This window comes from Triplophysa dalaica, chromosome 14, assembly GCF_015846415.1.
Source record: "Triplophysa dalaica isolate WHDGS20190420 chromosome 14, ASM1584641v1, whole genome shotgun sequence".
Classification (NCBI taxonomy): Eukaryota; Metazoa; Chordata; class Actinopteri; order Cypriniformes; family Nemacheilidae; genus Triplophysa; species Triplophysa dalaica.
Window position 1 is genome coordinate 18,691,752 of NC_079555.1, and position 15,579 is coordinate 18,707,330.

Below are 15,579 nucleotides of genomic sequence, written 5' to 3' on the forward strand. Positions count from 1 at the left end.
AAAGCCTTGATGTCCATGTGTCCACGGTAAGACAGACAGATTGTCTACAAATGGAGAAAGTTCAGCACTGTTGCTACACTCCCTAGGCGTGGTCGTCCTGTAAAGATGACTGCAAGAGCACAGCGCAGAATGCTCAATGAGGTGAAGAAGAATCCTAGAGTGTCAGCTAAACACTTACAGAAATCTCCGGCACATGACTGAACTGTACACACCAGTACTTCATGTTATCTGCTCTATCGGACTGTTTACACACACATAGCATCATTTGCACTCTATACTGCTCACTTGCACACCAGGAATATTACACTGAATGCTCATTTGCACTAATGGACTACTCTCATATCATAACTGCATCTACTCATCTATTGCACTATAACTTCAATAACTGCATTAACTCCTCTACTGCACTGTAACCTTAATAACCGCATTAACGCATCTACTGCACTGTAACTTCAATAACTGCATTACAGTTTTTCTCGATTGGTTTGGCTAATTTCTTGAAACCGAGATGACATTCTCAAAATAACCTGGACAAATCTCCAGACCACCTTGCAATTGTTCACAACCGAATGTCATTTTTCATTGGTTTTATCAAATTGCAAATGCTTTAGTACATGTCTCAAGTGACTCTGTGCTTTTTTTTCAAATGATTATGTACAAGTAGCTACAGTTAGCACAATGAGCCCACATTTAGCACATTTTACAAATAAATAGATCTTGCTGATCTAAACTGATTAGTTGATTTTTCAGTGAAATGGTTACTCTCTCCAAAACATATCAGCATGGTTTCATTGTGTAAGTCATCATATGCACAATTGTCTGTTCAACTGTCAAAATTAGTCAAAGATATAATACCATGAAAGAATTTCTTGGAACATTTGATAAATTTATGACAGTACTTGAATCAGGTGAAATTAGAACTAACGAAGGAGCAGTTTCCCACATCTCAGATGACCAATCAAACAGTTTGTTTAGTTACCTGACAGGTGTTTTCTATGATTATGACTGCTGCCAAAAGTATATAGACAGAGCTTGGCCCGGGGCCAGTTTCATTTGCAGTGTGAACATGGAAGCACCTCGCCAAGTACAACAGCAACTTCCTGCTCGAGGAAGAGGAGAAAGAAGAGGAAGAGGAGGAGTGAGAATGCGTGGAGGAATAGGGGGAAGGGGCCGAGGAGCACGGAGGCACCATGATGTCCCAGATGAAATCCGGGCCACCCTTACTGACCACGTTATAAACCATCGCCTCACAATGGCAGAGGCAGGTCGCCGAGTGCAGCCTAATGTGCCTCGGTCTACAGTCTCCTCCATCATCCAAACCTTTCGCAGGGAAAACAGGTACAGAACTATTCTATTGAACTATTCAGTGTTGGTGTGTGTGTAGGCCTAGAGTACTGTAATATCTTCATGTGATGTTATATGATACTATAAAAATGACAAAGAAAAAAAAATGTACTGTGAATAGTATTCCAGTCACTGTGCAGTGCATCACACTTTTAGTACCATAAAACAGCAGTACAATTACATTGGTAACTCATTTTGTTACAAATTTACAGTGTTGACCTTTGACTTGTATGTCTAGGATTGGACGACAGCCTCAAGTGGGTGGCAGAAGAAAACTTCTAAATGAACAACAAGAACGAGAAATATGCAACATGGTCATTGCAAATAATGCCATCACACTGAGACAGATTCGTAATGCAATCCTTCTAGACAATGTAATGTTCCAAAATATAAACTCTATCAGCATCTCCACAATAGACCGTGTATTGAAGAAACATCAGATGACCATGAAACAGATTTACAGGGTACCATTTGAGAGAAACTCTGACAGAGTGAAAGAGCTGCGGTACCAGTATGTGCATGTAAGTCAACTACTGGTTGTCTATCATTGTAACACTATTACAGTAAGACATGGTTACCACTTTTTTTTGTTTTGCTTTATCCTTTTTACCTTCAGAATCCAGCTTTGTGTGACTAGGGCATTTTGCCTAGAAATTGTCTTCAGTTTTTCACTCCCTCTTTTTACAGTACTTTAGATCCTCCCTGCAGTATCTGTCTCTACTTGACTGATTAGATTTATTTTTATTCTATTGTAGAGAATAATGGCATTAGAAGGCAACGAAACCTCTCACATCCTAGTGTTCGTTGATGAAGCTGGCTTCAACCTGGCCAAAGGTCGAAGGCGTGGCCGTAACATCATTGGCCACCGAGCCACTGTGGATGTCCCAGGCCAGCGAGGAGCAAATATAACAATGTGTGCCGCTATATCAGAAAGAGGTGTGGCCACACACATTCCCAGTTTAGGGCCCTACAATACACAAAAGCTCCTCAATTTTTTGAACCACCTTTATACTGATCTGATCCCGGAAAATGAGAGAGGTGAAGAAGGACATCAGCTACCACATTATGTCATTGTGTGGGATAATGTTAACTTCCACCGTGGCCCACGCATCAGAACCTGGTTCACCACCCATCCCCGGATGCTAATGGAGTTTCTTCCACCTTACTCTCCTTTCCTAAATCCAATTGAGGAGTTTTTTTCAGCTTGGAGGTGGAGGGTGTTTGAGCATCAGGCTCAAGACCAGAGGGCCCTGCTGCATGCAATGGATGCTGCATGTGAGGACATCACAGGGGATCAATGTAGGGGATGGTTGAGACATTCACGCCGTTTCTTCCCTCGCTGCATCGCAAGAGAAAATATCCGTTGAGATGTGGATGAGAATTTATGGCCTAACAGAGAGCAGCGCGTCGATGGCCAGGAGGATGAGGATGGTGGCCAGGAAAGAGAGGGTGACAATGGCGACCACTGAAAATATTACTGTACTATAGTTCTGAAACTTTATTTACAGTATGGTAGGCTATAGTTTGTTTTGTTTTTTGTTTGTGTTTATAACTGTTCACATTTACAGAATCCTGTATATGTTTTCTTTTCACAGTATGTTCTCTAATGTTAACATTTCTTTGTACGAATAAAAATGTTTACAGTTTCTTTGAGTATGGGTCGTTTATTGGAGGCTGATTTTCTGTAAAATCTTTTAGTTTTATTCATAGTGGTATTCTGTTGCTAGACCTGTGCCTCAGTGACAAAACGTCTAAGCATTTTGACTTGCAGTGCTTAAACAATGCCAAAGGTATAATGCATTTTGGGGGCATTGACTATTTATATGAGAAGGATATTTAGTTTTGACACATGGATAAACTGTTTTGGGAGAGATATGAGCTTTTGCAGGGGATCCATGGTGTTGTGCTAAACAATCCAGGTTATTTTGACAAAAGCACTAAATGAATGCACATGTGCCAAGGCAATTGAGAAGGATCTGTGCTATTTTGACTGTACTGACCTTTTATATGGGAAAGGAATCTGCTTTTGAAGCATGGAAGAAGAGTTTGGGGAAAGATATTTGATATTGCTAGTGAGCTATAATGTTGAGCAGAATTGTAAGACTGTTTGGCCAAATGACCTTATGGTTTTGAGAATGTCATCTCGATTTCAAGAAATGAGCCAAACCAATCGAGAAAAACTAACTCATCTACTGCACTGTAACCTTAATAACCGCATTAACGCATCTACTGCACTGTAACTTCAATAACTGCACTAACTCCTCTACTGCACTGTAACTTCAATAACTGCACAAACTCATCTACTGCACTGTAACTTCAATAACTACACTAACTCATCTACTGCACTGTAAATGTATTACTGCATCTACTCATGTATTGCACTATAACTTCAATAACTGCATTAACTCATGTACTGCACCGTACCTTTAATAACCGCATCAACTCATCTACTGCACTGTAACTTTAATAGCTAATGTCTGTAACTAATGCACACTCAAGTCACTTTGAGTGACAAGAATTGTTGAGTGAATTGTTGGAATTTCACAGCTATTTTAAATGAAGGAACAAAATGATAAACAATGCAGATGTATTTTAACAGCATTCTTTGCTCATATTTACAAAGGGTGTAAATAAGTTTTACATGTGTTCTGAGAACGTTGATATTTCAACACAGTCTCTTGCGAATTTGTGAAATTGTCACAAACTATAATTAAACAAATTTCCAACGGTTTTGTTTGAGTCAGCACGACTTTCAATTTAATGTATGTGTAATATGTGGTAAATTCTACATGAAAGAAAGAAGATGCTGACTTCGACTGCTGTGCGCTACCTGAAGCGTAGAGTGGAGAAAAGTCCCTGTGTGACTGCTGAGGAACTGAGAAAAGATTTGTCAGATGTGGGTACTGAAGTTTCTGCTCAGACAATACGGCGCACCCTGCGTAATGAAGGCCTCCATGCCAGAACTCCCAGGCGCACCCCCTTGCTGTCCCCAAAGAATAAGAAGAGTCGACTGCAGTATGCCAAAAGTCATGTGAACAAACCACAGAAGTTTTGGGATAGTGTTCTGTGGACTGATGAAACAAAATTAGAACTGTTTGGGCCCATGGATCAACGCTATGTTTGGAGGAGGAAGAACAATGCCTATGAAGAAAAGAACACCTTGCCTATTGTGAAGCATGGCGGGGGGTCAATCATGCTTTGGGGCTGTTTTGCTTCTGCAGGTACTGGGAAGCTTCAGCGTGTGCAAGGTACCATGAATTCTCTTCAGTACCAGGAGATATTGGATGACAATGTGATGCAGTCCGTCACAAACCTGAGGCTTGGAAGACGTTGGACCTTTCAACAGGACAATGATCCCAAGCATACCTCCAAGTCCACTAGAGCATGGTTGCAGATTAAAGGCTGGAACATTTTGAAGTGGCCATCGCAGTCACCAGACTTAAATCCGATTGAGAACCTCTGGTGGGACTTAAAGAAACCAGTTGAGTGCGCAAGCCTAAGAATGTGACTGAACTGGAGGCTTTTGCCCATGATGAATGGGCGAAGATACCCGTAAATCGCTGCAAGACACTTGTGTCAAGCTATGCTTCACGTTTAAAAGCTGTTATAACTGTAAAAGGATGTTGTACTAAGTACTAAGATTGAATGTCACTTGGGGGTTGAATAAAACTGATAATGATGTGAGCTCAGAAAAGACATTTGTGGTTATTTCATTATAAATGTTATGTTATATTTGTCTAACCTACACGTGCCTCTTTGATTTAATTGTAAGCAGGATGACTGAATGATCATAATCAATGTCAAACCGACAAAAACAATCAATTTCAGTGGGGGTTGAATAATTTTGAACACAACTGTAAAAGCCTTGATGTCCATGTGTCCACGGTAAGACAGACAGATTGTCTACAAATGGAGAAAGTTCAGCACTGTTGCTACACTCCCTAGGCGTGGTCGTCCTGTAAAGATGACTGCAAGAGCACAGCGCAGAATGCTCAATGAGGTGAAGAAGAATCCTAGAGTGTCAGCTAAACACTTACAGAAATCTCCGGCACATGACTGAACTGTACACACCAGTACTTCATGTTATCTGCTCTATCGGACTGTTTACACACACATAGCATCATTTGCACTCTATACTGCTCACTTGCACACCAGGAATATTACACTGAATGCTCATTTGCACTAATGGACTACTCTCATAACTGCATTACCTCATCTACTGCACTGTAACTCATCTATTGCATTACTGCATCTATTGCATAACTAACTGCATCTACTCATCTATTGCACTATAACTTCAATAACTGCATTAACTCCTCTACTGCACTGTAACCTTAATAACCGCATTAACGCATCTACTGCACTGTAACTTCAATAACTGCATTACAGTTTTTCTCGATTGGTTTGGCTAATTTCTTGAAACCGAGATGACATTCTCAAAATAACCTGGACAAATCTCCAGACCACCTTGCAATTGTTCACAACCGAATGTCATTTTTCATTGGTTTTATCAAATTGCAAATGCTTTAGTACATGTCTCAAGTGACTCTGTGCTTTTTTTTCAAATGATTATGTACAAGTAGCTACAGTTAGCACAATGAGCCCACATTTAGCACATTTTACAAATAAATAGATCTTGCTGATCTAAACTGATTAGTTGATTTTTCAGTGAAATGGTTACTCTCTCCAAAACATATCAGCATGGTTTCATTGTGTAAGTCATCATATGCACAATTGTCTGTTCAACTGTCAAAATTAGTCAAAGATATAATACCATGAAAGAATTTCTTGGAACATTTGATAAATTTATGACAGTACTTGAATCAGGTGAAATTAGAACTAACGAAGGAGCAGTTTCCCACATCTCAGATGACCAATCAAACAGTTTGTTTAGTTACCTGACAGGTGTTTTCTATGATTATGACTGCTGCCAAAAGTATATAGACAGAGCTTGGCCCGGGGCCAGTTTCATTTGCAGTGTGAACATGGAAGCACCTCGCCAAGTACAACAGCAACTTCCTGCTCGAGGAAGAGGAGAAAGAAGAGGAAGAGGAGGAGTGAGAATGCGTGGAGGAATAGGGGGAAGAGGCCGAGGAGCACGGAGGCACCATGATGTCCCAGATGAAATCCGGGCCACCCTTACTGACCACGTTATAAACCATCGCCTCACAATGGCAGAGGCAGGTCGCCGAGTGCAGCCTAATGTGCCTCGGTCTACAGTCTCCTCCATCATCCAAACCTTTCGCAGGGAAAACAGGTACAGAACTATTCTATTGAACTATTCAGTGTTGGTGTGTGTGTAGGCCTAGAGTACTGTAATATCTTCATGTGATGTTATATGATACTATAAAAATGACAAAGAAAAAAAAATGTACTGTGAATAGTATTCCAGTCACTGTGCAGTGCATCACACTTTTAGTACCATAAAACAGCAGTACAATTACATTGGTAACTCATTTTGTTACAAATTTACAGTGTTGACCTTTGACTTGTATGTCTAGGATTGGACGACAGCCTCAAGTGGGTGGCAGAAGAAAACTTCTAAATGAACAACAAGAACGAGAAATATGCAACATGGTCATTGCAAATAATGCCATCACACTGAGACAGATTCGTAATGCAATCCTTCTAGACAATGTAATGTTCCAAAATATAAACTCTATCAGCATCTCCACAATAGACCGTGTATTGAAGAAACATCAGATGACCATGAAACAGATTTACAGGGTACCATTTGAGAGAAACTCTGACAGAGTGAAAGAGCTGCGGTACCAGTATGTGCATGTAAGTCAACTACTGGTTGTCTATCATTGTAACACTATTACAGTAAGACATGGTTACCACTTTTTTTTGTTTTGCTTTATCCTTTTTACCTTCAGAATCCAGCTTTGTGTGACTAGGGCATTTTGCCTAGAAATTGTCTTCAGTTTTTCACTCCCTCTTTTTACAGTACTTTAGATCCTCCCTGCAGTATCTGTCTCTACTTGACTGATTAGATTTATTTTTATTCTATTGTAGAGAATAATGGCATTAGAAGGCAACGAAACCTCTCACATCCTAGTGTTCGTTGATGAAGCTGGCTTCAACCTGGCCAAAGGTCGAAGGCGTGGCCGTAACATCATTGGCCACCGAGCCACTGTGGATGTCCCAGGCCAGCGAGGAGCAAATATAACAATGTGTGCCGCTATATCAGAAAGAGGTGTGGCCACACACATTCCCAGTTTAGGGCCCTACAATACACAAAAGCTCCTCAATTTTTTGAACCACCTTTATACTGATCTGATCCCGGAAAATGAGAGAGGTGAAGAAGGACATCAGCTACCACATTATGTCATTGTGTGGGATAATGTTAACTTCCACCGTGGCCCACGCATCAGAACCTGGTTCACCACCCATCCCCGGATGCTAATGGAGTTTCTTCCACCTTACTCTCCTTTCCTAAATCCAATTGAGGAGTTTTTTTCAGCTTGGAGGTGGAGGGTGTTTGAGCATCAGGCTCAAGACCAGAGGGCCCTGCTGCATGCAATGGATGCTGCATGTGAGGACATCACAGGGGATCAATGTAGGGGATGGTTGAGACATTCACGCCGTTTCTTCCCTCGCTGCATCGCAAGAGAAAATATCCGTTGAGATGTGGATGAGAATTTATGGCCTAACAGAGAGCAGCGCGTCGATGGCCAGGAGGATGAGGATGGTGGCCAGGAAAGAGAGGGTGACAATGGCGACCACTGAAAATATTACTGTACTATAGTTCTGAAACTTTATTTACAGTATGGTAGGCTATAGTTTGTTTTGTTTTTTGTTTGTGTTTATAACTGTTCACATTTACAGAATCCTGTATATGTTTTCTTTTCACAGTATGTTCTCTAATGTTAACATTTCTTTGTACGAATAAAAATGTTTACAGTTTCTTTGAGTATGGGTCGTTTATTGGAGGCTGATTTTCTGTAAAATCTTTTAGTTTTATTCATAGTGGTATTCTGTTGCTAGACCTGTGCCTCAGTGACAAAACGTCTAAGCATTTTGACTTGCAGTGCTTAAACAATGCCAAAGGTATAATGCATTTTGGGGGCATTGACTATTTATATGAGAAGGATATTTAGTTTTGACACATGGATAAACTGTTTTGGGAGAGATATGAGCTTTTGCAGGGGATCCATGGTGTTGTGCTAAACAATCCAGGTTATTTTGACAAAAGCACTAAATGAATGCACATGTGCCAAGGCAATTGAGAAGGATCTGTGCTATTTTGACTGTACTGACCTTTTATATGGGAAAGGAATCTGCTTTTGAAGCATGGAAGAAGAGTTTGGGGAAAGATATTTGATATTGCTAGTGAGCTATAATGTTGAGCAGAATTGTAAGACTGTTTGGCCAAATGACCTTATGGTTTTGAGAATGTCATCTCGATTTCAAGAAATGAGCCAAACCAATCGAGAAAAACTAACTCATCTACTGCACTGTAACCTTAATAACCGCATTAACGCATCTACTGCACTGTAACTTCAATAACTGCACTAACTCCTCTACTGCACTGTAACTTCAATAACTGCACAAACTCATCTACTGCACTGTAACTTCAATAACTACACTAACTCATCTACTGCACTGTAAATGTATTACTGCATCTACTCATGTATTGCACTATAACTTCAATAACTGCATTAACTCATGTACTGCACCGTACCTTTAATAACCGCATCAACTCATCTACTGCACTGTAACTTTAATAGCTAATGTCTGTAACTAATGCACACTCAAGTCACTTTGAGTGACAAGAATTGTTGAGTGAATTGTTGGAATTTCACAGCTATTTTAAATGAAGGAACAAAATGATAAACAATGCAGATGTATTTTAACAGCATTCTTTGCTCATATTTACAAAGGGTGTAAATAAGTTTTACATGTGTTCTGAGAACGTTGATATTTCAACACAGTCTCTTGCGAATTTGTGAAATTGTCACAAACTATAATTAAACAAATTTCCAACGGTTTTGTTTGAGTCAGCACGACTTTCAATTTAATGTATGTGTAATATGTGGTAAATTCTACATGAAAGAAAGAAGATGCTGACTTCGACTGCTGTGCGCTACCTGAAGCGTAGAGTGGAGAAAAGTCCCTGTGTGACTGCTGAGGAACTGAGAAAAGATTTGTCAGATGTGGGTACTGAAGTTTCTGCTCAGACAATACGGCGCACCCTGCGTAATGAAGGCCTCCATGCCAGAACTCCCAGGCGCACCCCCTTGCTGTCCCCAAAGAATAAGAAGAGTCGACTGCAGTATGCCAAAAGTCATGTGAACAAACCACAGAAGTTTTGGGATAGTGTTCTGTGGACTGATGAAACAAAATTAGAACTGTTTGGGCCCATGGATCAACGCTATGTTTGGAGGAGGAAGAACAATGCCTATGAAGAAAAGAACACCTTGCCTATTGTGAAGCATGGCGGGGGGTCAATCATGCTTTGGGGCTGTTTTGCTTCTGCAGGTACTGGGAAGCTTCAGCGTGTGCAAGGTACCATGAATTCTCTTCAGTACCAGGAGATATTGGATGACAATGTGATGCAGTCCGTCACAAACCTGAGGCTTGGAAGACGTTGGACCTTTCAACAGGACAATGATCCCAAGCATACCTCCAAGTCCACTAGAGCATGGTTGCAGATTAAAGGCTGGAACATTTTGAAGTGGCCATCGCAGTCACCAGACTTAAATCCGATTGAGAACCTCTGGTGGGACTTAAAGAAACCAGTTGAGTGCGCAAGCCTAAGAATGTGACTGAACTGGAGGCTTTTGCCCATGATGAATGGGCGAAGATACCCGTAAATCGCTGCAAGACACTTGTGTCAAGCTATGCTTCACGTTTAAAAGCTGTTATAACTGTAAAAGGATGTTGTACTAAGTACTAAGATTGAATGTCACTTGGGGGTTGAATAAAACTGATAATGATGTGAGCTCAGAAAAGACATTTGTGGTTATTTCATTATAAATGTTATGTTATATTTGTCTAACCTACACGTGCCTCTTTGATTTAATTGTAAGCAGGATGACTGAATGATCATAATCAATGTCAAACCGACAAAAACAATCAATTTCAGTGGGGGTTGAATAATTTTGAACACAACTGTAAAAGCCTTGATGTCCATGTGTCCACGGTAAGACAGACAGATTGTCTACAAATGGAGAAAGTTCAGCACTGTTGCTACACTCCCTAGGCGTGGTCGTCCTGTAAAGATGACTGCAAGAGCACAGCGCAGAATGCTCAATGAGGTGAAGAAGAATCCTAGAGTGTCAGCTAAACACTTACAGAAATCTCCGGCACATGACTGAACTGTACACACCAGTACTTCATGTTATCTGCTCTATCGGACTGTTTACACACACATAGCATCATTTGCACTCTATACTGCTCACTTGCACACCAGGAATATTACACTGAATGCTCATTTGCACTAATGGACTACTCTCATAACTGCATTACCTCATCTACTGCACTGTAACTCATCTATTGCATTACTGCATCTATTGCATAACTAACTGCATCTACTCATCTATTGCACTATAACTTCAATAACTGCATTAACTCCTCTACTGCACTGTAACCTTAATAACCGCATTAACGCATCTACTGCACTGTAACTTCAATAACTGCATTACAGTTTTTCTCGATTGGTTTGGCTAATTTCTTGAAACCGAGATGACATTCTCAAAATAACCTGGACAAATCTCCAGACCACCTTGCAATTGTTCACAACCGAATGTCATTTTTCATTGGTTTTATCAAATTGCAAATGCTTTAGTACATGTCTCAAGTGACTCTGTGCTTTTTTTTCAAATGATTATGTACAAGTAGCTACAGTTAGCACAATGAGCCCACATTTAGCACATTTTACAAATAAATAGATCTTGCTGATCTAAACTGATTAGTTGATTTTTCAGTGAAATGGTTACTCTCTCCAAAACATATCAGCATGGTTTCATTGTGTAAGTCATCATATGCACAATTGTCTGTTCAACTGTCAAAATTAGTCAAAGATATAATACCATGAAAGAATTTCTTGGAACATTTGATAAATTTATGACAGTACTTGAATCAGGTGAAATTAGAACTAACGAAGGAGCAGTTTCCCACATCTCAGATGACCAATCAAACAGTTTGTTTAGTTACCTGACAGGTGTTTTCTATGATTATGACTGCTGCCAAAAGTATATAGACAGAGCTTGGCCCGGGGCCAGTTTCATTTGCAGTGTGAACATGGAAGCACCTCGCCAAGTACAACAGCAACTTCCTGCTCGAGGAAGAGGAGAAAGAAGAGGAAGAGGAGGAGTGAGAATGCGTGGAGGAATAGGGGGAAGAGGCCGAGGAGCACGGAGGCACCATGATGTCCCAGATGAAATCCGGGCCACCCTTACTGACCACGTTATAAACCATCGCCTCACAATGGCAGAGGCAGGTCGCCGAGTGCAGCCTAATGTGCCTCGGTCTACAGTCTCCTCCATCATCCAAACCTTTCGCAGGGAAAACAGGTACAGAACTATTCTATTGAACTATTCAGTGTTGGTGTGTGTGTAGGCCTAGAGTACTGTAATATCTTCATGTGATGTTATATGATACTATAAAAATGACAAAGAAAAAAAAATGTACTGTGAATAGTATTCCAGTCACTGTGCAGTGCATCACACTTTTAGTACCATAAAACAGCAGTACAATTACATTGGTAACTCATTTTGTTACAAATTTACAGTGTTGACCTTTGACTTGTATGTCTAGGATTGGACGACAGCCTCAAGTGGGTGGCAGAAGAAAACTTCTAAATGAACAACAAGAACGAGAAATATGCAACATGGTCATTGCAAATAATGCCATCACACTGAGACAGATTCGTAATGCAATCCTTCTAGACAATGTAATGTTCCAAAATATAAACTCTATCAGCATCTCCACAATAGACCGTGTATTGAAGAAACATCAGATGACCATGAAACAGATTTACAGGGTACCATTTGAGAGAAACTCTGACAGAGTGAAAGAGCTGCGGTACCAGTATGTGCATGTAAGTCAACTACTGGTTGTCTATCATTGTAACACTATTACAGTAAGACATGGTTACCACTTTTTTTTGTTTTGCTTTATCCTTTTTACCTTCAGAATCCAGCTTTGTGTGACTAGGGCATTTTGCCTAGAAATTGTCTTCAGTTTTTCACTCCCTCTTTTTACAGTACTTTAGATCCTCCCTGCAGTATCTGTCTCTACTTGACTGATTAGATTTATTTTTATTCTATTGTAGAGAATAATGGCATTAGAAGGCAACGAAACCTCTCACATCCTAGTGTTCGTTGATGAAGCTGGCTTCAACCTGGCCAAAGGTCGAAGGCGTGGCCGTAACATCATTGGCCACCGAGCCACTGTGGATGTCCCAGGCCAGCGAGGAGCAAATATAACAATGTGTGCCGCTATATCAGAAAGAGGTGTGGCCACACACATTCCCAGTTTAGGGCCCTACAATACACAAAAGCTCCTCAATTTTTTGAACCACCTTTATACTGATCTGATCCCGGAAAATGAGAGAGGTGAAGAAGGACATCAGCTACCACATTATGTCATTGTGTGGGATAATGTTAACTTCCACCGTGGCCCACGCATCAGAACCTGGTTCACCACCCATCCCCGGATGCTAATGGAGTTTCTTCCACCTTACTCTCCTTTCCTAAATCCAATTGAGGAGTTTTTTTCAGCTTGGAGGTGGAGGGTGTTTGAGCATCAGGCTCAAGACCAGAGGGCCCTGCTGCATGCAATGGATGCTGCATGTGAGGACATCACAGGGGATCAATGTAGGGGATGGTTGAGACATTCACGCCGTTTCTTCCCTCGCTGCATCGCAAGAGAAAATATCCGTTGAGATGTGGATGAGAATTTATGGCCTAACAGAGAGCAGCGCGTCGATGGCCAGGAGGATGAGGATGGTGGCCAGGAAAGAGAGGGTGACAATGGCGACCACTGAAAATATTACTGTACTATAGTTCTGAAACTTTATTTACAGTATGGTAGGCTATAGTTTGTTTTGTTTTTTGTTTGTGTTTATAACTGTTCACATTTACAGAATCCTGTATATGTTTTCTTTTCACAGTATGTTCTCTAATGTTAACATTTCTTTGTACGAATAAAAATGTTTACAGTTTCTTTGAGTATGGGTCGTTTATTGGAGGCTGATTTTCTGTAAAATCTTTTAGTTTTATTCATAGTGGTATTCTGTTGCTAGACCTGTGCCTCAGTGACAAAACGTCTAAGCATTTTGACTTGCAGTGCTTAAACAATGCCAAAGGTATAATGCATTTTGGGGGCATTGACTATTTATATGAGAAGGATATTTAGTTTTGACACATGGATAAACTGTTTTGGGAGAGATATGAGCTTTTGCAGGGGATCCATGGTGTTGTGCTAAACAATCCAGGTTATTTTGACAAAAGCACTAAATGAATGCACATGTGCCAAGGCAATTGAGAAGGATCTGTGCTATTTTGACTGTACTGACCTTTTATATGGGAAAGGAATCTGCTTTTGAAGCATGGAAGAAGAGTTTGGGGAAAGATATTTGATATTGCTAGTGAGCTATAATGTTGAGCAGAATTGTAAGACTGTTTGGCCAAATGACCTTATGGTTTTGAGAATGTCATCTCGATTTCAAGAAATGAGCCAAACCAATCGAGAAAAACTAACTCATCTACTGCACTGTAACCTTAATAACCGCATTAACGCATCTACTGCACTGTAACTTCAATAACTGCACTAACTCATCTACTGCACTGTAACTTCAATAACTGCACAAACTCATCTACTGCACTGTAACTTCAATAACTACACTAACTCATCTACTGCACTGTAAATGTATAACTGCATCTACTCATGTATTGCACTATAACTTCAATAACTGCATTAACTCATGTACTGCACCGTACCTTTAATAACCGCATCAACTCATCTACTGCACTGTAACTTTAATAGCTAATGTCTGTAACTAATGCACACTCAAGTCACTTTGAGTGACAAGAATTGTTGAGTGAATTGTTGGAATTTCACAGCTATTTTAAATGAAGGAACAAAATGATAAACAATGCAGATGTATTTTAACAGCATTCTTTGCTCATATTTACAAAGGGTGTAAATAAGTTTTACATGTGTTCTGAGAACGTTGATATTTCAACACAGTCTCTTGCGAATTTGTGAAATTGTCACAAACTATAATTAAACAAATTTCCAACGGTTTTGTTTGAGTCAGCACGACTTTCAATTTAATGTATGTGTAATATGTGGTAAATTCTACATGTATAAATACCAATATTTATGCATACTGTGGGAATATGTTTTTATATCATGACATTTATTACAGTGTTTTGATTATCATTTTATTAAATGGTTTTATTATTATGCTTTTATAACAAAGAGTTGTTAGTTTAAATAAGAGTTTATACTGTCATAGATGTGAAACAGCTATATGCCTATTGAAGTGCTTGCAACAAAGGAATGTGAGTTTGTGGGGGAGAAAAGGCATCTTCGGCTGCAGTTGTTTAGGGGGTTGGGGGAGGTATTTGGAATGTTGTTTCAGAAGTGTTTTACAGGAACGAGATAAGGCAGAAGTTGGTGATTGGTGGAGGCAGGGGGGATCCCGGCCCCCGGCAGAAGAGAAATCGGCGTGAAATAACAAAAATGCTGTGACCATGTGCTGTGGGGTTGTTGTTCCTGGGAAGGACAGAGGAGTGTTGTCCAGCAACCCAGCGCTGTATTTTTGTGAATCTGATTAATAAAACTCAGTTTGATAAGAGTGTTGTCCAGCAACCCAGCGCTGTATTTTTGTTAATCTGATTAATAAACCTCAGTTTGATTAGAAATCGCCTTTCTCCAATTTTTGGACATGCAGGACATTTTTTAAAGGCCAACAAATGGTGACCCCGACGACGTGTTTGGAGGAAAAAGGCAATTTTTGGGTAAATTTCTGACCATTTTGGGTCAAAGACCGGACGAGACGGATTCATTTTCAACACAACAGGCGCCTGAAAAAATAAAAAAGGTAAGCAGAAACCTGTTTATTTGAATTCTGCAACTGCAAACTAAATTTATGTGTTGAATTTGATGATCGTCTCGTGTAAGTAAAATAACGATTTCTGAGGTTTTTTTTATTTGATTAATTGTGGGTTGAGGTAACCCCCGGTTGTGGTAACCGTGAAATATTGGGTTGGAGGCCCT

At 40.2% G+C, this 15,579-nt stretch overlaps 3 protein-coding genes across 3 annotated transcripts; all 3 read left to right on the plus strand.

Annotated features, from left to right (window-relative positions):
* Nucleotides 1-1,066: 1,066 nt before the first annotated feature.
* On the plus strand, nucleotides 1,067-2,711 carry LOC130435999 (uncharacterized). The gene is made up of 3 exons (XM_056766894.1): nucleotides 1,067-1,338; nucleotides 1,583-1,865; nucleotides 2,100-2,711. The coding sequence occupies exons 1-3, from the start codon at nucleotides 1,067-1,069 to the stop codon at nucleotides 2,709-2,711; spliced, it is 1,167 nt and encodes a 388-aa protein (XP_056622872.1).
* A 3,618-nt stretch (nucleotides 2,712-6,329) lies between these two features.
* LOC130436001 (uncharacterized) lies at nucleotides 6,330-7,974 on the plus strand. The gene is made up of 3 exons (XM_056766895.1): nucleotides 6,330-6,601; nucleotides 6,846-7,128; nucleotides 7,363-7,974. Exons 1-3 carry the CDS (start codon nucleotides 6,330-6,332, stop codon nucleotides 7,972-7,974), a joined length of 1,167 nt encoding a protein of 388 aa, XP_056622873.1.
* Nucleotides 7,975-11,592: 3,618 nt separating this feature from the next.
* LOC130436002 (uncharacterized) lies at nucleotides 11,593-13,237 on the plus strand. Its single transcript, XM_056766896.1, has 3 exons — nucleotides 11,593-11,864; nucleotides 12,109-12,391; nucleotides 12,626-13,237. The coding sequence occupies exons 1-3, from the start codon at nucleotides 11,593-11,595 to the stop codon at nucleotides 13,235-13,237; spliced, it is 1,167 nt and encodes a 388-aa protein (XP_056622874.1).
* Nucleotides 13,238-15,579: the final 2,342 nt, after the last annotated feature.

Excerpts from the sequence above, each read along its gene's own strand:
- LOC130435999 (XM_056766894.1), top strand. The coding sequence starts at position 1,067 with ATGGAAGCACCTCGCCAAGTACAACAGCAACTTCCTGCTCGAGGAAGA. Across the intron at positions 1,339-1,582 it reads ACCTTTCGCAGGGAAAACAG|GATTGGACGACAGCCTCAAG; the intron begins GTACAGAACTAT and ends TTGTATGTCTAG. Across the intron at positions 1,866-2,099 it reads TGCGGTACCAGTATGTGCAT|AGAATAATGGCATTAGAAGG; the intron begins GTAAGTCAACTA and ends ATTCTATTGTAG.
- LOC130436001 (XM_056766895.1), top strand. The coding sequence starts at position 6,330 with ATGGAAGCACCTCGCCAAGTACAACAGCAACTTCCTGCTCGAGGAAGA. Across the intron at positions 6,602-6,845 it reads ACCTTTCGCAGGGAAAACAG|GATTGGACGACAGCCTCAAG; the intron begins GTACAGAACTAT and ends TTGTATGTCTAG. Across the intron at positions 7,129-7,362 it reads TGCGGTACCAGTATGTGCAT|AGAATAATGGCATTAGAAGG; the intron begins GTAAGTCAACTA and ends ATTCTATTGTAG.
- LOC130436002 (XM_056766896.1), top strand. The coding sequence starts at position 11,593 with ATGGAAGCACCTCGCCAAGTACAACAGCAACTTCCTGCTCGAGGAAGA. Across the intron at positions 11,865-12,108 it reads ACCTTTCGCAGGGAAAACAG|GATTGGACGACAGCCTCAAG; the intron begins GTACAGAACTAT and ends TTGTATGTCTAG. Across the intron at positions 12,392-12,625 it reads TGCGGTACCAGTATGTGCAT|AGAATAATGGCATTAGAAGG; the intron begins GTAAGTCAACTA and ends ATTCTATTGTAG.